Raw genomic sequence first — 16,854 nt, 5'->3', positions numbered from 1 at the left:
CCTGTGCAAAGGAGCGTCCCACTGGTAAAAAAAGCTGTGTTCACTATCCTAGATTTCCAGCCATTATAAATGTGACAATACCTATATGTATAGACATGGCTGAATTGTAAGTTTTCTCATTCCTTCAAACAATGTTCTACTTCGAACATTTTTTAAAATAGTATCTGCTTGCTTTATTATTTCCATGGTATCTACTATGGAAATAATAAAGCAACGAAATTGATAAAGTAAATATATCATTATAAAAGGTCATTAGTCTATATATTACCGAGATTTATTTATTGTTTATTCTCTTTTAAAAACAAAACTCAATATCTAACAATGTTTATCATAAATGCTAATAGCATTGACACCAAGAAACTTTTTTGCTAAGGTCATGGTTAATACCTCCTTGGGTTAAAGTATTTTTTTTTAAGCTTGGTTCACGTGGTTCATAGATTCTCAAAAAAATATATCAAGCAGTACAATAATTCAAATATAAATATTACTTACTCAGCCTCCTTGTATTTTTTGGAAAATGCTATTATCCTTATTCCGAAGGGCATCCGACAGGTGCCCAAAACATTAACGACACGGAAGTTACGAAATCGTGTTTGGAACCCAAGCTTTTGTAGTGCACGCGCGTAGCGTCTGGCTGCAATCTTAGCTTGCTCCTCACTTGTTGCCCCTGTGCATGTGACCCTCCCTGAAGACCAGATAGATGCTGTCGTATACGGACGACGAAGCTTCATTGTCACCATACCGTTCTCCCTTCGAAACTCTACATTCACACCGTTCAACGCAATTTGTCTCAAGTTCAAATGACACTTTACACTAAAACTACACACAACATTGTTTATCATAATGTCTATCTCAGGTGTTTCTTCCTCCTCCTCTGCAGGAGTTGGATGTGGGGCTGTTGCATCGCCAGCTTCCATACATTGCTGTGGCATCTCCTGGGGCTTACTAGGCTCACAGTACTCATGATCGGGGACCATGTGACTTGCTATACCATGTGAACGGGACATGCCATGGTTTGTGACTACTCCATGTGTTGCTTTGCTCAGTTCTTTAATACCATTCTCCTGGATGAGTGTAGCCATGTCCACCAAGGCTAACTGAAATATTGCAAAAGACTATTTAATAAGTTTAGGAATAAAGGGGGTTTAAATATTATAGTTGGTGACTCATTCATTTATAATCATGTAACATTCCCTTGTTGTTATATAGGTGATAAAGGAAATAGGATGTGGCTCATTTAAACAAGAAGTCATTGTTTCCCTCATGAAATGATTATGAGGGACTTTTTTTTTATTATATAATTATAATATCTAATATAAAGAAATGATCTTAAAACCTTGGATAAACATAGCATAAATGTCACATAACTGCAGTTATGTAAGCTATGAATGCATTTAGTATTATATTCAAAATTAAATCCTTTTTAATGTTTATTGAATTATTTGTGGCGCACAAAGTTATAAAAGATTTGTACCTGCATTATAAAAAAGTTTGAAAAAGCAAGATTGGTGTATATTAGTAACTTTCACACCATTATGACATGTGGTATATTTTTATGGGGTAATGCTGCTGTCTATTTTTGTGCTACTGAAAAGAGCTGTTGGGGATATATATTGTATAGTATGGGACCAAGGGGGTCAGTTAACCAATATATGAAAATTTAATATAAATATGTAAGTAAAATAAAATTATAAAATGTCAATAAATTTAGAAGATATATGACAGACATAATATTGATATGAAAAACAACAAAAGAAACTATTAATGCCCACTATTAGATTAAGTAAACTTTATCTGCAATTGTGTTGGATTATATAATCATCATGGATATCTTTGGGGGAGGCCTTTGTCCAGCAATGGACATCTTCCAGCTGATGACGATGATATAATAGTCTACCTGAAATGGGAATGTGTCTAAAAATATAAATCTTATTATGTCAAGAATTATTTAAATGATAAGAAAGCTTGGGTATGAATAGCCCTATGGGATGTGATTTAATTAGAAATTATATAATCCAATCAAAATAATCAAGTTATTTGGTATTCAGTGAGTGTTGCAGAATAAGGTTTCACAACCTCTCATATTCGTTGTTTGAATTCTTGTGGCAGGCTGGTTGTATCTTTCCCTAAAATTAGGTCAGGGAAGCAATGGATGGTCCATGAGTCTTGCTTGTGAATGGGTATTACTTGTGGTGGCTGTTATTTGTGGATAATGGAGCTACTGTACTCAATAACATTTATATTAATTTACATTTACTTTTTTGACTTACTCGTGTAAGACATTGACTATCTGACGTTTGAGTGTGTCTGTTGCATCATTTTACATATTATATTGTAATTTGAAATTATTTGTAAATCGATGTACTTAAATGTAAATCTCGATATAAAAGAATGAGTTTCTTGCTACTTCTTCTCATTAGCTCAACCCTTTACAAAGTAGCGGTAGATTCAATAAGAAAAATATTTTATTTTTTTTACATTCATAAGTGTCATTTCCATGACCTACTATATGATTTTGTTCTGATTTGAAGTATCCTGTTATAAGAAACTCTGGTTTATGTTGTGAAAGCTATCATATATATATATATATATATTAGGTCTTTAAACTCATTAACAAAATGCTCACATAATAGTTATATTTACAGTGTGTATGGATTAAATGTACCTACAATTTCTAGTAGTTAATAAATAACATTAATTGAAAGTTTGTCACTTTGCATACAATATTTTTTTTTAAACAATCAAGCTCTAAATATTGATTAAAATTGTGGTCGGGAGTCTCCACTTAGTGAGCACTTCTTCTCATTAAATCTCAACCTTTTTTGAAGTGGTTGTAAATAGTGAAATTTATAACATTTGACATTCAAAAGTTTAATTTCCTTGACTTAAATGAATTATATTTTGACCTAAGTGATATTGATTTGATTAATGACTAAGAATTTCAGTTTTTCAAGAATCCTGAGTGGCACTGCATTGACCACTAAAGGCAGGGTGTTTTTCTTTCCATCAGAAGAATATCTTTCTTGAAGTAAGGAAATCAGTTATCATTAAAAAAAATCCTATGTACACATTTATATAGCTTAAGCTATAATTATGTATTTATGTATTGTGTATTATTGCTTCTTTATTTAACTTTACACAAAAAAAAGTAATAAAAAATCCACCAATTATTTTATATAAATGTATCACTAAAACCTCTGTAGTGTTCATTTACATTCACTACAATATTATCAAAATAATTCGGAACAGTACTGCACTGATATGCATGTTGATTCACATTTGGAATAAAGTGATTAATTATTTCACCAAGCCGTTTGGTTATCAGCAGCCTCGGATGAAAACCATAACTATTGAATTTTATTGATTACACAACAATGATTCAAACTAAACAATCAATCGAACAATGAAATTGAATTGTAACCGGCAATTATGAAATACTTTGCATATTTGCTCTTTCTTAACACATATGTATATAATACACCTGAGTGTGGCAAATTTTTCCGACCTCAATTAGGCATAGTCCTGATATTATTCCCTCTGGTTTTGTCCATACACATAAACAATCAAAAGAAAATTGTAAGGACAATCTACTGATATCTGTCCACAGAACATGAATTGGGGTTTAGTAATTTTTTTAAGTTAGTAGTACAAGTAGAAAAACATTTACAAAATTTACTTGTTAGTAAACTTATATAAATAAAAGTTCAAGGAAAGCACTTGCTTCCCCTATTCGATCCTCTGTTTAAATTGAAAATTTGACAGTTAAATTTCTATAATAGGCTACCCGAGAAACTAACAATTACTTTAAATTTATATATACAATTTTCAATTAGTTCACTAATAATAATTTTAAAATATAAACAAAATGAGCAATAGATAGAAAATAAGTAACTATTTATAGGCATAGTAAATCATACATAAAATTTTCAACTACCATGAAATAAGAATTGATTAGATAAACTGAGTCTCAATGATATCCAATCAAAAAGTAATACATACTTACCTAAACCATACACAGATGTTCCAAAAATTACTAGAATTTTGAAATACTTGTTCTCATAACTTATTGATCTGCAGTCTGTACAGATTTAAAATTCGCCAACAGCAATGGAGTGGATTTAATTTAGGCCACTTCCCACGGCGCACTCGGTATAACGCGAACGCGACATGACACTAGCACAGCTGACTGCCGGATAAACCCCTCCCGCCGCACCGACCCTCCCCTCGTTCGACCACAAGGCACAGGACACGATGGACAGGTAAAAAACTATCAACCAAAATGCAGAGCACAAAGAACGGCTAGTTACTGTGAAATTTAATGCGCGTGGATAGATTCATTTCAGGCTTACCTAAAAATAAACTGTTAAAACGACTCTTTGACCTCCGACGAGCGATTAATACCGAAATAGGTTTAGTCAGCAGTTATTGACCCCTTAACAACTACCAAATCCACACGTGATTACATCCCACAAAGAGCTTATTACAGGTATCTCCAAAACAAACAAAAACATGATCTTTTAATCATGGTAATAAAAAATATAATATTTTACGAAATGTGCTAGGAGGATCTTTCTGTTTATGTGTATTGAAGGTGTATTAAATTATTCAAAATGCCTTGTTGGTTAATATAAATGCGCCAGTGTCACTCGAAAATATGATGTTTTAAAAATCAGACAGACACCCTTCAACAATTAATTTTAAATAATTACCTTATGTGCTATAATTGTCACAATTATTTTTATACCATCAGTGAAGTAACGATTTTCATTGCAATTCTGGTCTAAAACTTCATAATTTAACACTGAATAAAATATCACTACACATATATCAAAGACAATTTGAAGTTAAACTTAGTTAATTTTGCAATATACTTCGATAGTAGTGCAATTTGTGATGCAAAAAATTATGTTCAACACGTCCTTTTGTGCACCGCCATGTTCTGTGATCTATATTCTATGAAGTAATAAGTATGGAGTATGGACCATAAGCAAGATTTTTTTATTCATGCTGTCCCATCCGGATTAGTAAAAGGTCATAGACCATACAGCCTCATCCATTTTTATTTTTAAATACCTAATTGGATTTATTATTTTAATTTTAATTTTATTAACACTTAATAAATCTGAACACCGTTTTATACTTTACATGCTAAATTACAAAAACACAGTTCGTTTTGTAGTTAAAAAAGGAATTACAATACTAACGGCGTTTTTACTTTTTTCATGTCTTAAAAAATGGATGAGATATTTACGATCTAAGTGCGTCGATCAAAGTTTTTAAAAACACGGGCAGGCGGTGACTAGCTGATGACGTCACACCCCTGATCATGAAGAAGAAAATGATTTATTGATTCTTCTGCAGTTAGCAAGGGATATACCGAAAGGGACAGTGTTACTGAAAAAACTCACGTAAGCAAATAGCACTCACTCTCTACGTCCGCTACCAACCCTAAAAGGGTACTCAGTTACCTATTTCTTATTCTAGTTGATTTCTTACTTGTGGTATGTAATTCTATGATTTTTTTACTTTCGTAATTAGTGCATCTTCCCATAACACAAGACGGCATTTTAATGTTGTACTTATATCAAATAGTAAGCAATTCTGTCAACAGCAAACGCGTGCGTACCGTTTTCGTATCGAGAGAGGGACTACGACCAATGGGGTGAATTGCCTCCATTTAGGCGATTAATTTTCGGCGCGCTAGGGACATAATATCTAACCCTTTTAATTCTAAATTCCAATCTGAGCTATTATAGTCTTGTATATAGTGACGAAATTTACCTTTGTACCCTCATATTATTGTAGCTGGTTCTCATTAAAACACGGATAAAACTTTATTTATCAAATTGAAACCTAGCTAGATAGGTTTATCGCCCCTGAAATCCCCTGTATACTATATTTTATGAAAATCGTTGGAGCCGTTTCCAAGATTGAGATTATATATACAGGGCGTCCCACAATTATGGGACATGAAGGGAGAGTACCTTAAATATCGTAGATTGGGTATTTTACTGAAAGAAGACTATGTTATTTTTAAAAGTTAGTAATTCTGCATTCAAAGATTTTCTATAAATAACTTACCTCGTCTGGGAATAAAACCAACTTAAATGTAAAAAAAAAATCCCCTCCTTTTATGATGCCAATCGAAAGAATGGCCAAAACCTAATAACTCTTCTTAAGAAACATAGTATTTTAAAAGAAAGTAGTCACTTAAGTGGGTATTTTTTTGTCCCTCTTGTCTTACGCAATTCACCAATCTTTTAATGAGTCCGCTGCCTGTTGATTTTCTTATCATTTTATGGTGAATACTCGATATGATAAGGCACAATTATGTTTGTAACTCGCCCACGTTCTCGTATCGCTTTTTGTATAGCATATCTTTTACGTATCCCCAAAAGAAGAAATGTAATGGTGTAAGGTCCGGGGATCTGGCCGGCCATCTAATCGGTCCATTCGTACCAATCCAAGTAGGAAAACATTCATTTAGAAAATCTGCTGCTCTCCAACTATTATGAGCCGGAGCTCCATCTTGTTGGAAAATTAAGTTTTCTTGCTCCGCCGCGAAAAGATTTCTTATCTCATCTCTCTCATTCTTGGTAAAAATGGATTAAGAATACCCGGTTTTTTAAAAGTCCGCACCAACAGTAGAGTGAAAAACGTACTTGGTTATTCGTTTCAGTGACTCCTAGGGTATTTTCTATAGACCAAATACGATTTTGTGGCGGTTATACATACCGTTATTGGCCGGTAGTAAGTAGAACATCTTCCCTAGGCTAGTGCCTAGCCTAGCAAAATTATGATTTCAACGTTATGGATATCGAATCCGACTTTCTCGAGGCTGTTGCGAATGAATTTGGGATCGTTTCTGAAATCTAAGATGGCCGCCGCGCAAATTTATGATTTCAACATTATTGATATCGAATCCGAGGTTCTCGAAGGTGCGTCAGGGATGTGTCAAGAAAGTGTCACGAAAATGTGGGACGTTTTTACCCTTGAAGATGGAGAAGGAAATTGAGACCGATTGAGGTAGAGTGAGAAAGGGTGAACGTAGCATGAAGCATATGGCACCGCTAGTAAGTAGAACAACTTCGCTACTAGCGTTGTATCATGCAGGTTTAGCACGCGGCCGCGAGTAAGTAGAATATCTTCCCTACTAGAGTTATGTCGTACAGGTTTAGCGCGTGGCCGCGAATAAGTAACAACATCTAATAATTTCTAACAGTGACAAAAAACGTTTGGTTTAGAGAACAGATTAGGATTAATTGATATTAACGAGATTTAAAAATTGTGGTTCCGTATCAGATTCGAATACTACTTTATAAATCTTTGGCTGAATCAATCATTGGTTGTTATGGGTTGTCAAGCTATGGAAGGACCTATAAAAGTTACCTTGACAAAATTTATACGTTGCAATTGCGGATCTTAAAAACAATTGTACCGCCTAATATAAAAAAAAATCTCCGATGATTACCATAAACTATTTGAATATTGCAAAATCCTACCTTGTCACGAAAAAAATAAAAATGACACTACTAAAGAATGAGTACTATATTGAGAGCCTCAAAGTATTTAAAAAGAAAGACGAAAGCAATATATTATGTACTCGTAGTATGGCAGACTCTAAATTACTATTACCAAGATTTTCAAATATTTATGGTAAGAACAGGCTCAAGTATTTGATTCCTAACCTTATGAATTAACTGCCCAAAGTCGTAAAGCAGGACCTGACAGTAAAAAACCTGAAATATAAATTAAATTAATATTTTCTCAATGATATTTAAAAGTATAGATAAGTTACCTAAATTCGATGCTTAAATATGATTCACTTACGCACACATTAATCATTTAGCATTTCAATAGCACACTACATTACGATTATATCTGAAAGAAGCATAGCATGATACAATTATCGAAAGCGAGAAAGAGATAAATCTAACTTGCTGATTGCGTCTTCGTTCGGCACTCGACTCGACTCCGTAGTCGAGTCTCACTCGACTTATAGTCTAAGAGCCCGTGAACCCCAGACCTACGTTATTTTATAAAAGCTTAAAGTTTGTCAGCGCATGCTCCCAACACAGGTAAGAACGATGGACCATTATGGAGCTTGTGTTACAGTGGCTTTGGCAGGTAAACAGTACTAAAGGTGTGTAAAATACCGATCTTAATATATCAAATAATTTTTTTTTTTCGGTTTTACCTTCAGAATATTATTAAAATCATGTTATTCATTGCCAGACACTTAACATCGTGGGAACTCCTTGCCAGACACCCTTAATGTTCATGAAATTATAGTTTTACTTACGTAGTACATAGTATAAAAGCTGATTTTCATATGTAATACTTGGGTAATAAGTAGATGATGTTACCTCATTAGGCAGACACTTTCGATAGTTCCAACCCCTTGCCAGACAAGCATGTAGGGTAGCTGTAGGAGAGCGTGAGGCAGTATGCATATGGATGAGTGCGAGTGAGATGGCAAGTTAAGTCTACCGCGGTCCCTCACCGCGCAGTTGATATTTCTACTGCGCATGTATTGTTTAGTACTCAGTACTTGTTAACATCAGGTAAAATAATATTATAATAAACTATCTTCAAGTACTATTCATTTAATAGTCATTATTAATTAACGATATAAAATATTTCGAATATATACATACTACAAAGTAAATTCAATATAATTGGTATATAATACGTAGATTATATGTTTACAATTTGTTTATGTGACTTTGTAAATAAAAGTGAGTTTGCTTAAAAAAAACAAGTTATGGGTCATACATTAATTTGTGTTATTTGTTACAAAATTAGTGATAAAATAACATTATTTTCTGACGAGACATTGAAAAAAATGTGAATTAATTTTAAAATAATATGTGAAGTCATCAATATTTTTTTTTATCCTTTATAATAACTTGTATACCAATTTTTAATTAAATTGTTGAGGAATATTTTATTTTGTATTTTTTTTAAACCTGTTATTGACAGAATAAATTGAAATTTTTAACAGTTTAAGGTAGTTGTAGCATCGAATGTCTTTTCTGAGAATGTTTGCAAAATTTACATAGACTATCAGTTATATAAGTCTGCGCCAAAAAGTTTATTTCATAAGTAATTCTTATCACGAATCTCTTCTTGCGATTTACTATGACTGTCTGGCAAGGCGTTGGAACTATCAACAGTGCCTGGCTAATGAGGAAATATCATCAACTTATTACCCAATTATTATACATGAAAATCGGCTTTTATATTATGACGTAAGTAAAATTATAATTTCATGAACATTAAGGGTGTTTGGTATGTTAAGGGTCTGGCAATGAATAACGTGATTTTTAATAATATTCTGAAGGTAATACCGAAAAATCGCACTTTATTATTTGATGTTTAGATCGGTATTTTACACGCCTTTAGTGCCGTTTACCTGCCAAAGCCACTGCAACCCAAACTCCATAATGGTCCATCGTTCTTACCTGTGTTGGAAGCATACGCTGACAAACTTTCAGCTTTTATACAATAACGTAAGTCTGGGGTTTACGGGCTCATATTTATTTTATTTAGAGAAATATTGAAATCAAATAAAATACTTCATTTCATGATCATTTACTTGTGGTATGTTATTCCATGAATTCTGCTTTTTTTACTTGAGTAATTAGTGCATCTTCGCATTACACAAGACGGCATTTTAATGCTGTATATATTAAATTGTAAGCAATTCTGTCAACAACAAACGCGTGCGTACCGTTTTCGTATCGAGAGAGCGACTATGACCCCATGCGCCAATTAGCTCAATTTAGGCGATTGGTTTTCGGCGCGCTAGTGACATATCTACCTCTTTTAATATTATAATATTATTTCTGTCAAAACTTAACTAATGTTTTAATTAATAAAGAAATAAAAAAAAAAAATCACCCTCCTCTCCGTTCTTGCATTGTTGTATTGTTTGTAAATAAAATAATCACTCTGTATATAAAGCAACAATACTTGGAGTGTTAATATTGAGGGTATTTGTAAGTTGTTATTTAAAAAAAACATGTCAGATAAAAGTTTAATTAAACACTGATTCTTTTATTTTCAAACAGCAATAACTTTCGAATAAATGAAGCGATTATCACGCATTTAGCGGCATTCAACTCATTAAATATATATAGCCTTTCAAAGAATATTTGTAGTTTTTTTGAAAATATCGTCGTATATGAGTTCCAATTGATCAAACTCGGATTTAAGAAGTAAAAAAACACTTTTTTCGGTTTTCTTTGGTCAACGATAACTCACGATCTAATCAACTCATTTTGACCGGCTTGGTGGCGATCAACGTAGTTTTTCTGATGTTTACAGCTGATTAGTTTTTGGAATCAATTGGTTAAGCCGTTTGAAAGATATTCCACAACTTATTCCAAAGATAAGAAAACCACACATTATAAAAAAAAATTGTACTTTATTTAAGATTCCTTAAAATCTTCCGCTCCAAATTGTATTCAAAATCTAAGTTTGGTCAAGCCTTGAACACGTCCCCTTAGGTATTATATTAACATTATATCAACAATAACAAACAACTTTTGTGTAGTCGCCTCTTGGTCTAAGTACGATAAACGAAACACAACCAATGAACCTACTTCGTATACGTAATAAATAGGTAGCTTTCATGAATGGTAATTTCATAATTATAATAATAACTTAAAATTAGATTGTATCAGTGTCTTTACGAAGTTAAAAAAATTAAAATTTGGGTTGCAATGACCTTTAATATGCTTTGCTTTTTTTACGTTACTAAAATACGTACTTACGTGGTATGATAGCTTCCTCATTTCTATTAAATTCACTGTCAGCCACGCAAATACTATGGGTATCTTCCGATATGCACTGAGAGCACTGCACTGTTATGGACTGGCAGTATACTGCCGCAGTAGCCGAGGGAAATTTATGACGTCATAAATCGCCGCCATATTCTACTGTGAGCACTGGCGTTTTCGAGGTAAGGTACTCGGAGTACTTTTTACTTTGATCACGTGATCAATCTAAACCACTCGAGTGCCTAACGTTTTATAAGCAATACCTACAGTACAATTCCAAATATTTTTAATTTGATAGTACTCTAACAACAGTTTTCTTAATGAACTAGAAAACTTTAATACACTCATTTGAATGCTGCGTCAAAAAATGCGGCTGACAGTATACGGGATTGCGTTCTGTTTTAAATAGTAACCAATATAACTGGCTATAAAGGAACGGCTTCACAGTATACTAAATTGGCGTCACACTGTACAGTGGTCGCAGTGCATATCGGAACATACCCTATAATACGTCATATAAATAACAATCACAACTAACGCGCTCGTTGCTAGTGAAGTTTGCTAATAACAAACACCAAAAACCGCGTACACCTTACTTAAAGGGCCAGCAACGCCCCTGTGATTCCTCTGGTGTGCAAGAGAAAGTGGGTGGCGATGATCAATTAACACCTGTGACCCGTACGCTCGTTTGTCCTCCTATTCCCAAAAAAAACACTGCTGTGATTTCGTTCACGCATGGTATTATTATTTTGTTTGTCACCTTCGACGGTGTATTAAGTAAGTACTTTATCTTAGACGGCTGACCGCTGAGCATACAACACAGATCAAAGAATATGTTTTATTATCCGTCGCGTCAGTCGAACCGTCAGCCGAGAGCCCTAGAGCCAACTTCAAGTTATTGTTAGAATTACTGTGGTTGGAACATCGTTCGCTAATCGCTAGTGATGCGGTGAAAAGTTTTATTTCATCTAAGTTCTTTTTGTTTAATATTGTGTAACCAATAAACAAAATATTATGAGATTAAGCTATGTAATTTAAAATCCTAAGGCAAACAGTGACACTTTCCTTTATTTTGTTTTCAAACGTGCATATGCTTTGTTGTGAGAACCTTTATCTCCTGTCATAAGCTTAAATTTTTCGATAATGAAACATAGGTTTTCCGTTGAATAGTTTTAAGTTTCTCTGTTTCCTCGAAAGAAAAGAGACAATTTGATTGTTGATGTGCCGTTATGCGAATAGTGTTTCCATCCAGAGTAACGATCTGGAGAATGTGCGGTGGTGTTTTGTGAACGAAAGGGTCAGAATCCGTATTCACGATGGGGACTGTGAAAGATGAGGAACGTTTGCGACGACTACGTTTATTGGAGGAGAAATTGTGTGACCCTCGTTCCAGTGGAAACGTGGACTGCTTGCTGGATACCGTCACAGCTCTTGTGTCCGATTGTGATCACCCGGCCATAAGACGTATGAAAAATGTCGAAGCGTATACCAGTAGATGTAGGTATTCCAAATAAACTGGTCTTATACTCTAGTACTGGGATAAGCGATGGGAATACAACAATTTTATTAGTAATTGTACTTACCAATAAACAATAATATCATGAACTGTCAACTTCAATTAAAACAAACATTAAGTGTCAATAATTAATAAAAATAATGTAATTTTAAATGCATAATGTACATAATACATATAATTGTTTCAGATGAGCAATTTGCTTCAGAAATAGTAGATCTACGGTTGAAAGCAGCTGATTTTGACCTTATTAAAGTAATTGGTCGTGGTGCATTTGGTGAAGTACAACTTGTCAGGCATAAATCAACACATCATGTGTATGCTATGAAACTTTTAAGTAAAGTGGAAATGATCAAGAGGTCAGACTCCACATTTTTTTGGGAAGAGAGACACATAATGGCCCATGCTAACTCTGAATGGATCCTTAAGCTTCACTTTGCTTTTCAAGATCATAAATATCTTTACATGGTAATGGACTATATGCCTGGAGGAGATTTAGTTAGCCTTATGTCCAACTATGATATACCAGAAAAATGGGCAAAATTTTATACAATGGAAATAGTTCTTGCATTAGATGTAATACATGGTATGGGTTTTGTACATAGAGATGTGAAGCCAGACAATATGTTGATAGATAAGTATGGCCACTTGAAACTAGCTGATTTTGGCACATGTATGAGAATGGGTCCAGATGGATTAGTCCGAGCTAGCAATGCCGTGGGCACTCCAGACTACATTTCTCCTGAAGTGCTACAATCACAGAATGGAGAGGGAGTTTATGGCCGAGAATGTGACTGGTGGGCTGTGGGTATATTTTTATATGAAATGTTGATAGGAGATCCCCCATTTTATGCAGACAGCTTAGTTGGTACTTATGGAAAAATTATGGATCACAGAAATTCATTACAATTCCCAGAGGACATAGATATATCAAAAGATGCTAAGTCTTTGATTAGAGGTTTGCTCACAGAAAGAACAAAGAGATTGGGTAAAAATAGTGTAGATGAAATAAAACAACATCCATTCTTTGTAAATGATCAATGGAGTTTTGAGAATCTGAGAGACTCGGTACCACCGGTAGTGCCGGAGCTGTCTGGTGATGATGACACAAGAAACTTTGATGATATAGAGAAATCTGATGCATTAGATGAATTATTCCCCGTGCCAAAGGCATTTGTTGGAAACCATTTACCTTTTGTAGGGTTTACATATAATGGTGACTATATTTTATGTGGTGGCAGAATCAAACCATCTGATGTTGTAGATACTATATCCAATAATCATGTCAATAATGTTGGATCGGAAGCTATTCTGCAATTAGAAAAGCTATTGGAAAGAGAAAGAGATTCAAGAAGAAAACTTGAGGACAGGCAAGTCATGCTCTGTAACCAATTAGAGGACTTATCACAGAGGGAAGCCAGGAACAAAAAGATAATTACGGACACAGATAAAGAACTAGCCTTACTAAAACATGACTTGAAAGAAATTCAGAGGAAAGCTGAAATAGAAGCCGAAGCTAGAAGAAAGGCTGAAATCAATTATACAGAAGCAAAACGACGCTTTGAAGAAGAACAAAGTAAAAGAGCAAAAGAAATGAACAATCTACACATTTATAATGAAAATATCAATGCTCTTGAAAAACAGTTGATTGAGATGAGAGAGAAGTTGAAACAAGAATCTGAAGCAGCAGCAAAATCCAGAAAACAAGCTGCAGAATTAAGTGCTGCCCAGGCTGCTGCTGCAGCAGCTAGTGATGGCACAATGGCCAGCTTAAGAGCACAACGAGATGCTTTAGAAAGAGAGTGTAGTGTTTTATCTGAGGAATTAGGTTTAATGAAGGCAGCTAAACAGCGTTCAGAGGCTTCAGTAGCTGAAGCCACTAGTAGGCTTAATACTGCACATGCTGAATTAGAAAGATCAACAGCAAGATTGAACCAAATTATAGCTGACAATAGGCAGCTCTCTGATCATGTTTCTTCCTTAGAGAAGGAATGTGCATCATTGAGTCATGATTTAAGGACAACCCAACATATGTACCAGCAGGAGGTACGAGCACATCAAGAAACCCAGAGATCTCAATTGCTTTCGAAGCAGGAAGCTAACTTGGAATTAGTCAAAGGTGAGGCATACCGAACATCATTTACTTGTTACCCATTTTAACCAAAGTAATGCTAAATCCATTCATTGCAATAGGACTGTGCTAATGCCTACATCATTTAAACATAAATTTTTATCATATTTGTTTTGCATGCCTCAGGAACATTGGAGAAATTATTGGCAGGTATTGTGTATTTAGCTATGTTATATATCATTTATTAATGCTTAGAATTCTTAGAACCATAATAATAGCTTATTGGTGTTTGCTTTTTTATATAAGAGGGGGCAAGGGCTTCTTGTTGAATTGAATAACTATTCATAATATATATGTAATTTTGAAATATAATATATTTTAATATTTAATAGCACTACAAGCCAAATTGAATGAGGAAAAAACTGGTCGACAGAGAGCTGAAGCGGCTTCACAAGAGAAAGACAGACAGATGTCAATGTTAAGCGTGGACTACAGGCAAATGCAGCAGTGCCTGCAGAAGCTGGAGGGGGAAAACAGACAAGAAAGTGAAAAAGTAAGAAAATATTATAATTTATCTAGTTGTCAAATGATTGTATGCATCTCATTATGTGGCATGTTTTATTAGCTCAACCGAAGGCTTGCCAATGGTCTCATACCATAATATAGCTGTTTACCATCCCAAAATATTTATAAAATGACTACTACTAATGTGAACATTATGGTTTTGGTCTGAAGGGTGCCATAGCTAGTGAAATTACTGGCCAAATGAGACTTGACATCTTACGTCTCGAGGTGAAGAGCGTAATTGTAGTGCCGATCAGAATTTTTGGGATTTTCATTTTATATGATTGGCTAGGCTATTTAGTTAAAACAAACAATTTGCCTTACTAGAAATTGGTTATAAACGATATTGAGTTAAATAGGAAGAGCACCAACCTACATACATTATATAAAATTTAGATAAGATTTATACGTGTGTACATAGGTAGGAACACAATTACAAAAATAACCTGTCAAATCATACAAATACTCAATATATGGAAACAGCTCGATAATATGGAAAAAAATAATTTAATGTGAGCCATTAATGGTAGTATCAACCAGTCACCCCACACAGCATATGCAGCAAGCATTACCCATGGACCAACCAATTGCCTATCTCGCCATATCAATTATCCACAAGAATAACATTTTAGTGGGCAAAACAATGAAAACAAAAAGTCACTCTGAATGCAATGGAGAGGGCTCTGCTCAGTGTTCAGGGCGAGATCAGAGATTTGTTTTTTACTTAGATCATTGATTATACATTTAGATAGACTGTGACATCTGTGAAAACATCGAAAATTCACCTAGCCCACAACCCATTAGGAAAGGTAATGGGTACAAATTAGATCTTTCATTTACGGGTTCATGCAAGTGGCTAAAGCCAGTGGAGTTTGTCTATTCTATTCTATTCTTCCTACTATGGCTCCTGTGGAAGGTATACCACAAGTTTGCCAATATCACGTTAAGGTAGACCACCAAGCTTAGAGAATTCTTTTACTAATTTTAATGGTAGTGATTGGTGCTTAAGATTGAAACAAGTTTTATTTTGTTATACCTGAAACAATTATACATGCTGTTAGGACTATAAAGGACATACACAAATATAATTACTTAAATTATTTAATATAAGTTCTTACAACTTAATCTTATTTATTTTAATATATATATACAATAGGAGTGAAAACTAGGGAGAGGAGACATTTAAAGGAAGTTGGGCGGGGTACTTCAGCAGGTATAAAATTGTATAAAGAAGGTTGTGTTAAGGGACAATTGAAGAATAGATGATCCACGTTACCTTCGTCTAGGCCACATTGTGGAGTTTGTCAGGACTGGCAACGTGAAGACGTCAATATCTGCAGGAGAGGCGTCATTGTATATTATTTTGCTGAACATTGATGACCACTCCTCAGGTCATTGGTCTCCAAGCCGCATTGGAGCAGGAGCGTGCAGCACGATTAGCAGCAAGCGCGGAGACAGCAACTGCTGAGAGTGCCGCGCGGTCAGCGGCGGCCGAACGGGAGGCGCGCTCTCGAGATCTCATTGCTGCTAGAGCGGCGCTGCACGAGACATCGGAGAAACTTGCCGCAGCCACAGCAGAGAGAGATATGCACTATGCAAGGGTAAGTTTTTGCCCCTCTTATAAAATTGTTGTTAAAATCTTGTTGAAAAGTATAAACATATTCACAAACTTGGAGTAGATTTTCATTTGATACAAAAAATGGAAACTGAATAATATGTCTTAGTAAAGTCCTTAATATACTCGAGTTAATTGAATGTGCAGAGGTCAGGGTGACATATGCACATCACACCCTCCGTTAAGCAGTGTGGGGGCAATGCATCTTATAAAAACAGTTCTCACATACCTTCCAGCAGTGATTCTAGATAGTAAAGACTATTTGATTATAATTAAATAACTTTTGAGTAGGCTTACTATAGTATAG

At 34.6% G+C, this 16,854-nt stretch overlaps 2 protein-coding genes across 3 annotated transcripts in view; one reads left to right on the top strand and one right to left on the bottom strand.

Moving 5' to 3' along the window:
• Nucleotides 1-4,945, bottom strand: part of LOC126969266 (TATA box-binding protein-like 1) — a 42,891-nt gene extending 37,946 nt beyond the window's left edge. The window contains exons 1-2 of one of the 2 annotated variants that reach the window (XM_050814645.1): nucleotides 4,710-4,945; nucleotides 493-1,097 (exon numbers count right to left, since the gene is read on the bottom strand). In XM_050814645.1, coding sequence (XP_050670602.1) covers nucleotides 493-1,082 — 590 coding nt within the window. In that variant the 5' untranslated portion in view covers nucleotides 1,083-1,097; nucleotides 4,710-4,945. Of the gene's footprint in view, nucleotides 1-492; nucleotides 1,098-4,003; nucleotides 4,246-4,709 lie in introns of those variants that run through there. The other variant, XM_050814646.1, reaches the window with a different exon arrangement.
• A 6,759-nt stretch (nucleotides 4,946-11,704) lies between these two features.
• LOC126969200 (rho-associated protein kinase 2) overlaps nucleotides 11,705-16,854 on the top strand; it is a 53,232-nt gene continuing 48,082 nt past the window's right edge. Inside the window, exons 1-4 of the mRNA XM_050814518.1 lie at nucleotides 11,705-12,281; nucleotides 12,488-14,416; nucleotides 14,761-14,921; nucleotides 16,324-16,533. Coding sequence (XP_050670475.1) covers nucleotides 12,101-12,281; nucleotides 12,488-14,416; nucleotides 14,761-14,921; nucleotides 16,324-16,533 — 2,481 coding nt within the window. The 5' untranslated portion in view covers nucleotides 11,705-12,100. The remainder of the gene's footprint in view (nucleotides 12,282-12,487; nucleotides 14,417-14,760; nucleotides 14,922-16,323; nucleotides 16,534-16,854) is intronic.

Source organism: Leptidea sinapis, chromosome 17 (genome assembly GCF_905404315.1).
Source record: "Leptidea sinapis chromosome 17, ilLepSina1.1, whole genome shotgun sequence".
In the NCBI taxonomy this organism is placed as follows: domain Eukaryota; kingdom Metazoa; phylum Arthropoda; class Insecta; order Lepidoptera; family Pieridae; genus Leptidea; species Leptidea sinapis.
Note: the sequence above shows the minus strand (reverse complement) of the source record. Positions and strands in the feature narration are given on the sequence as shown.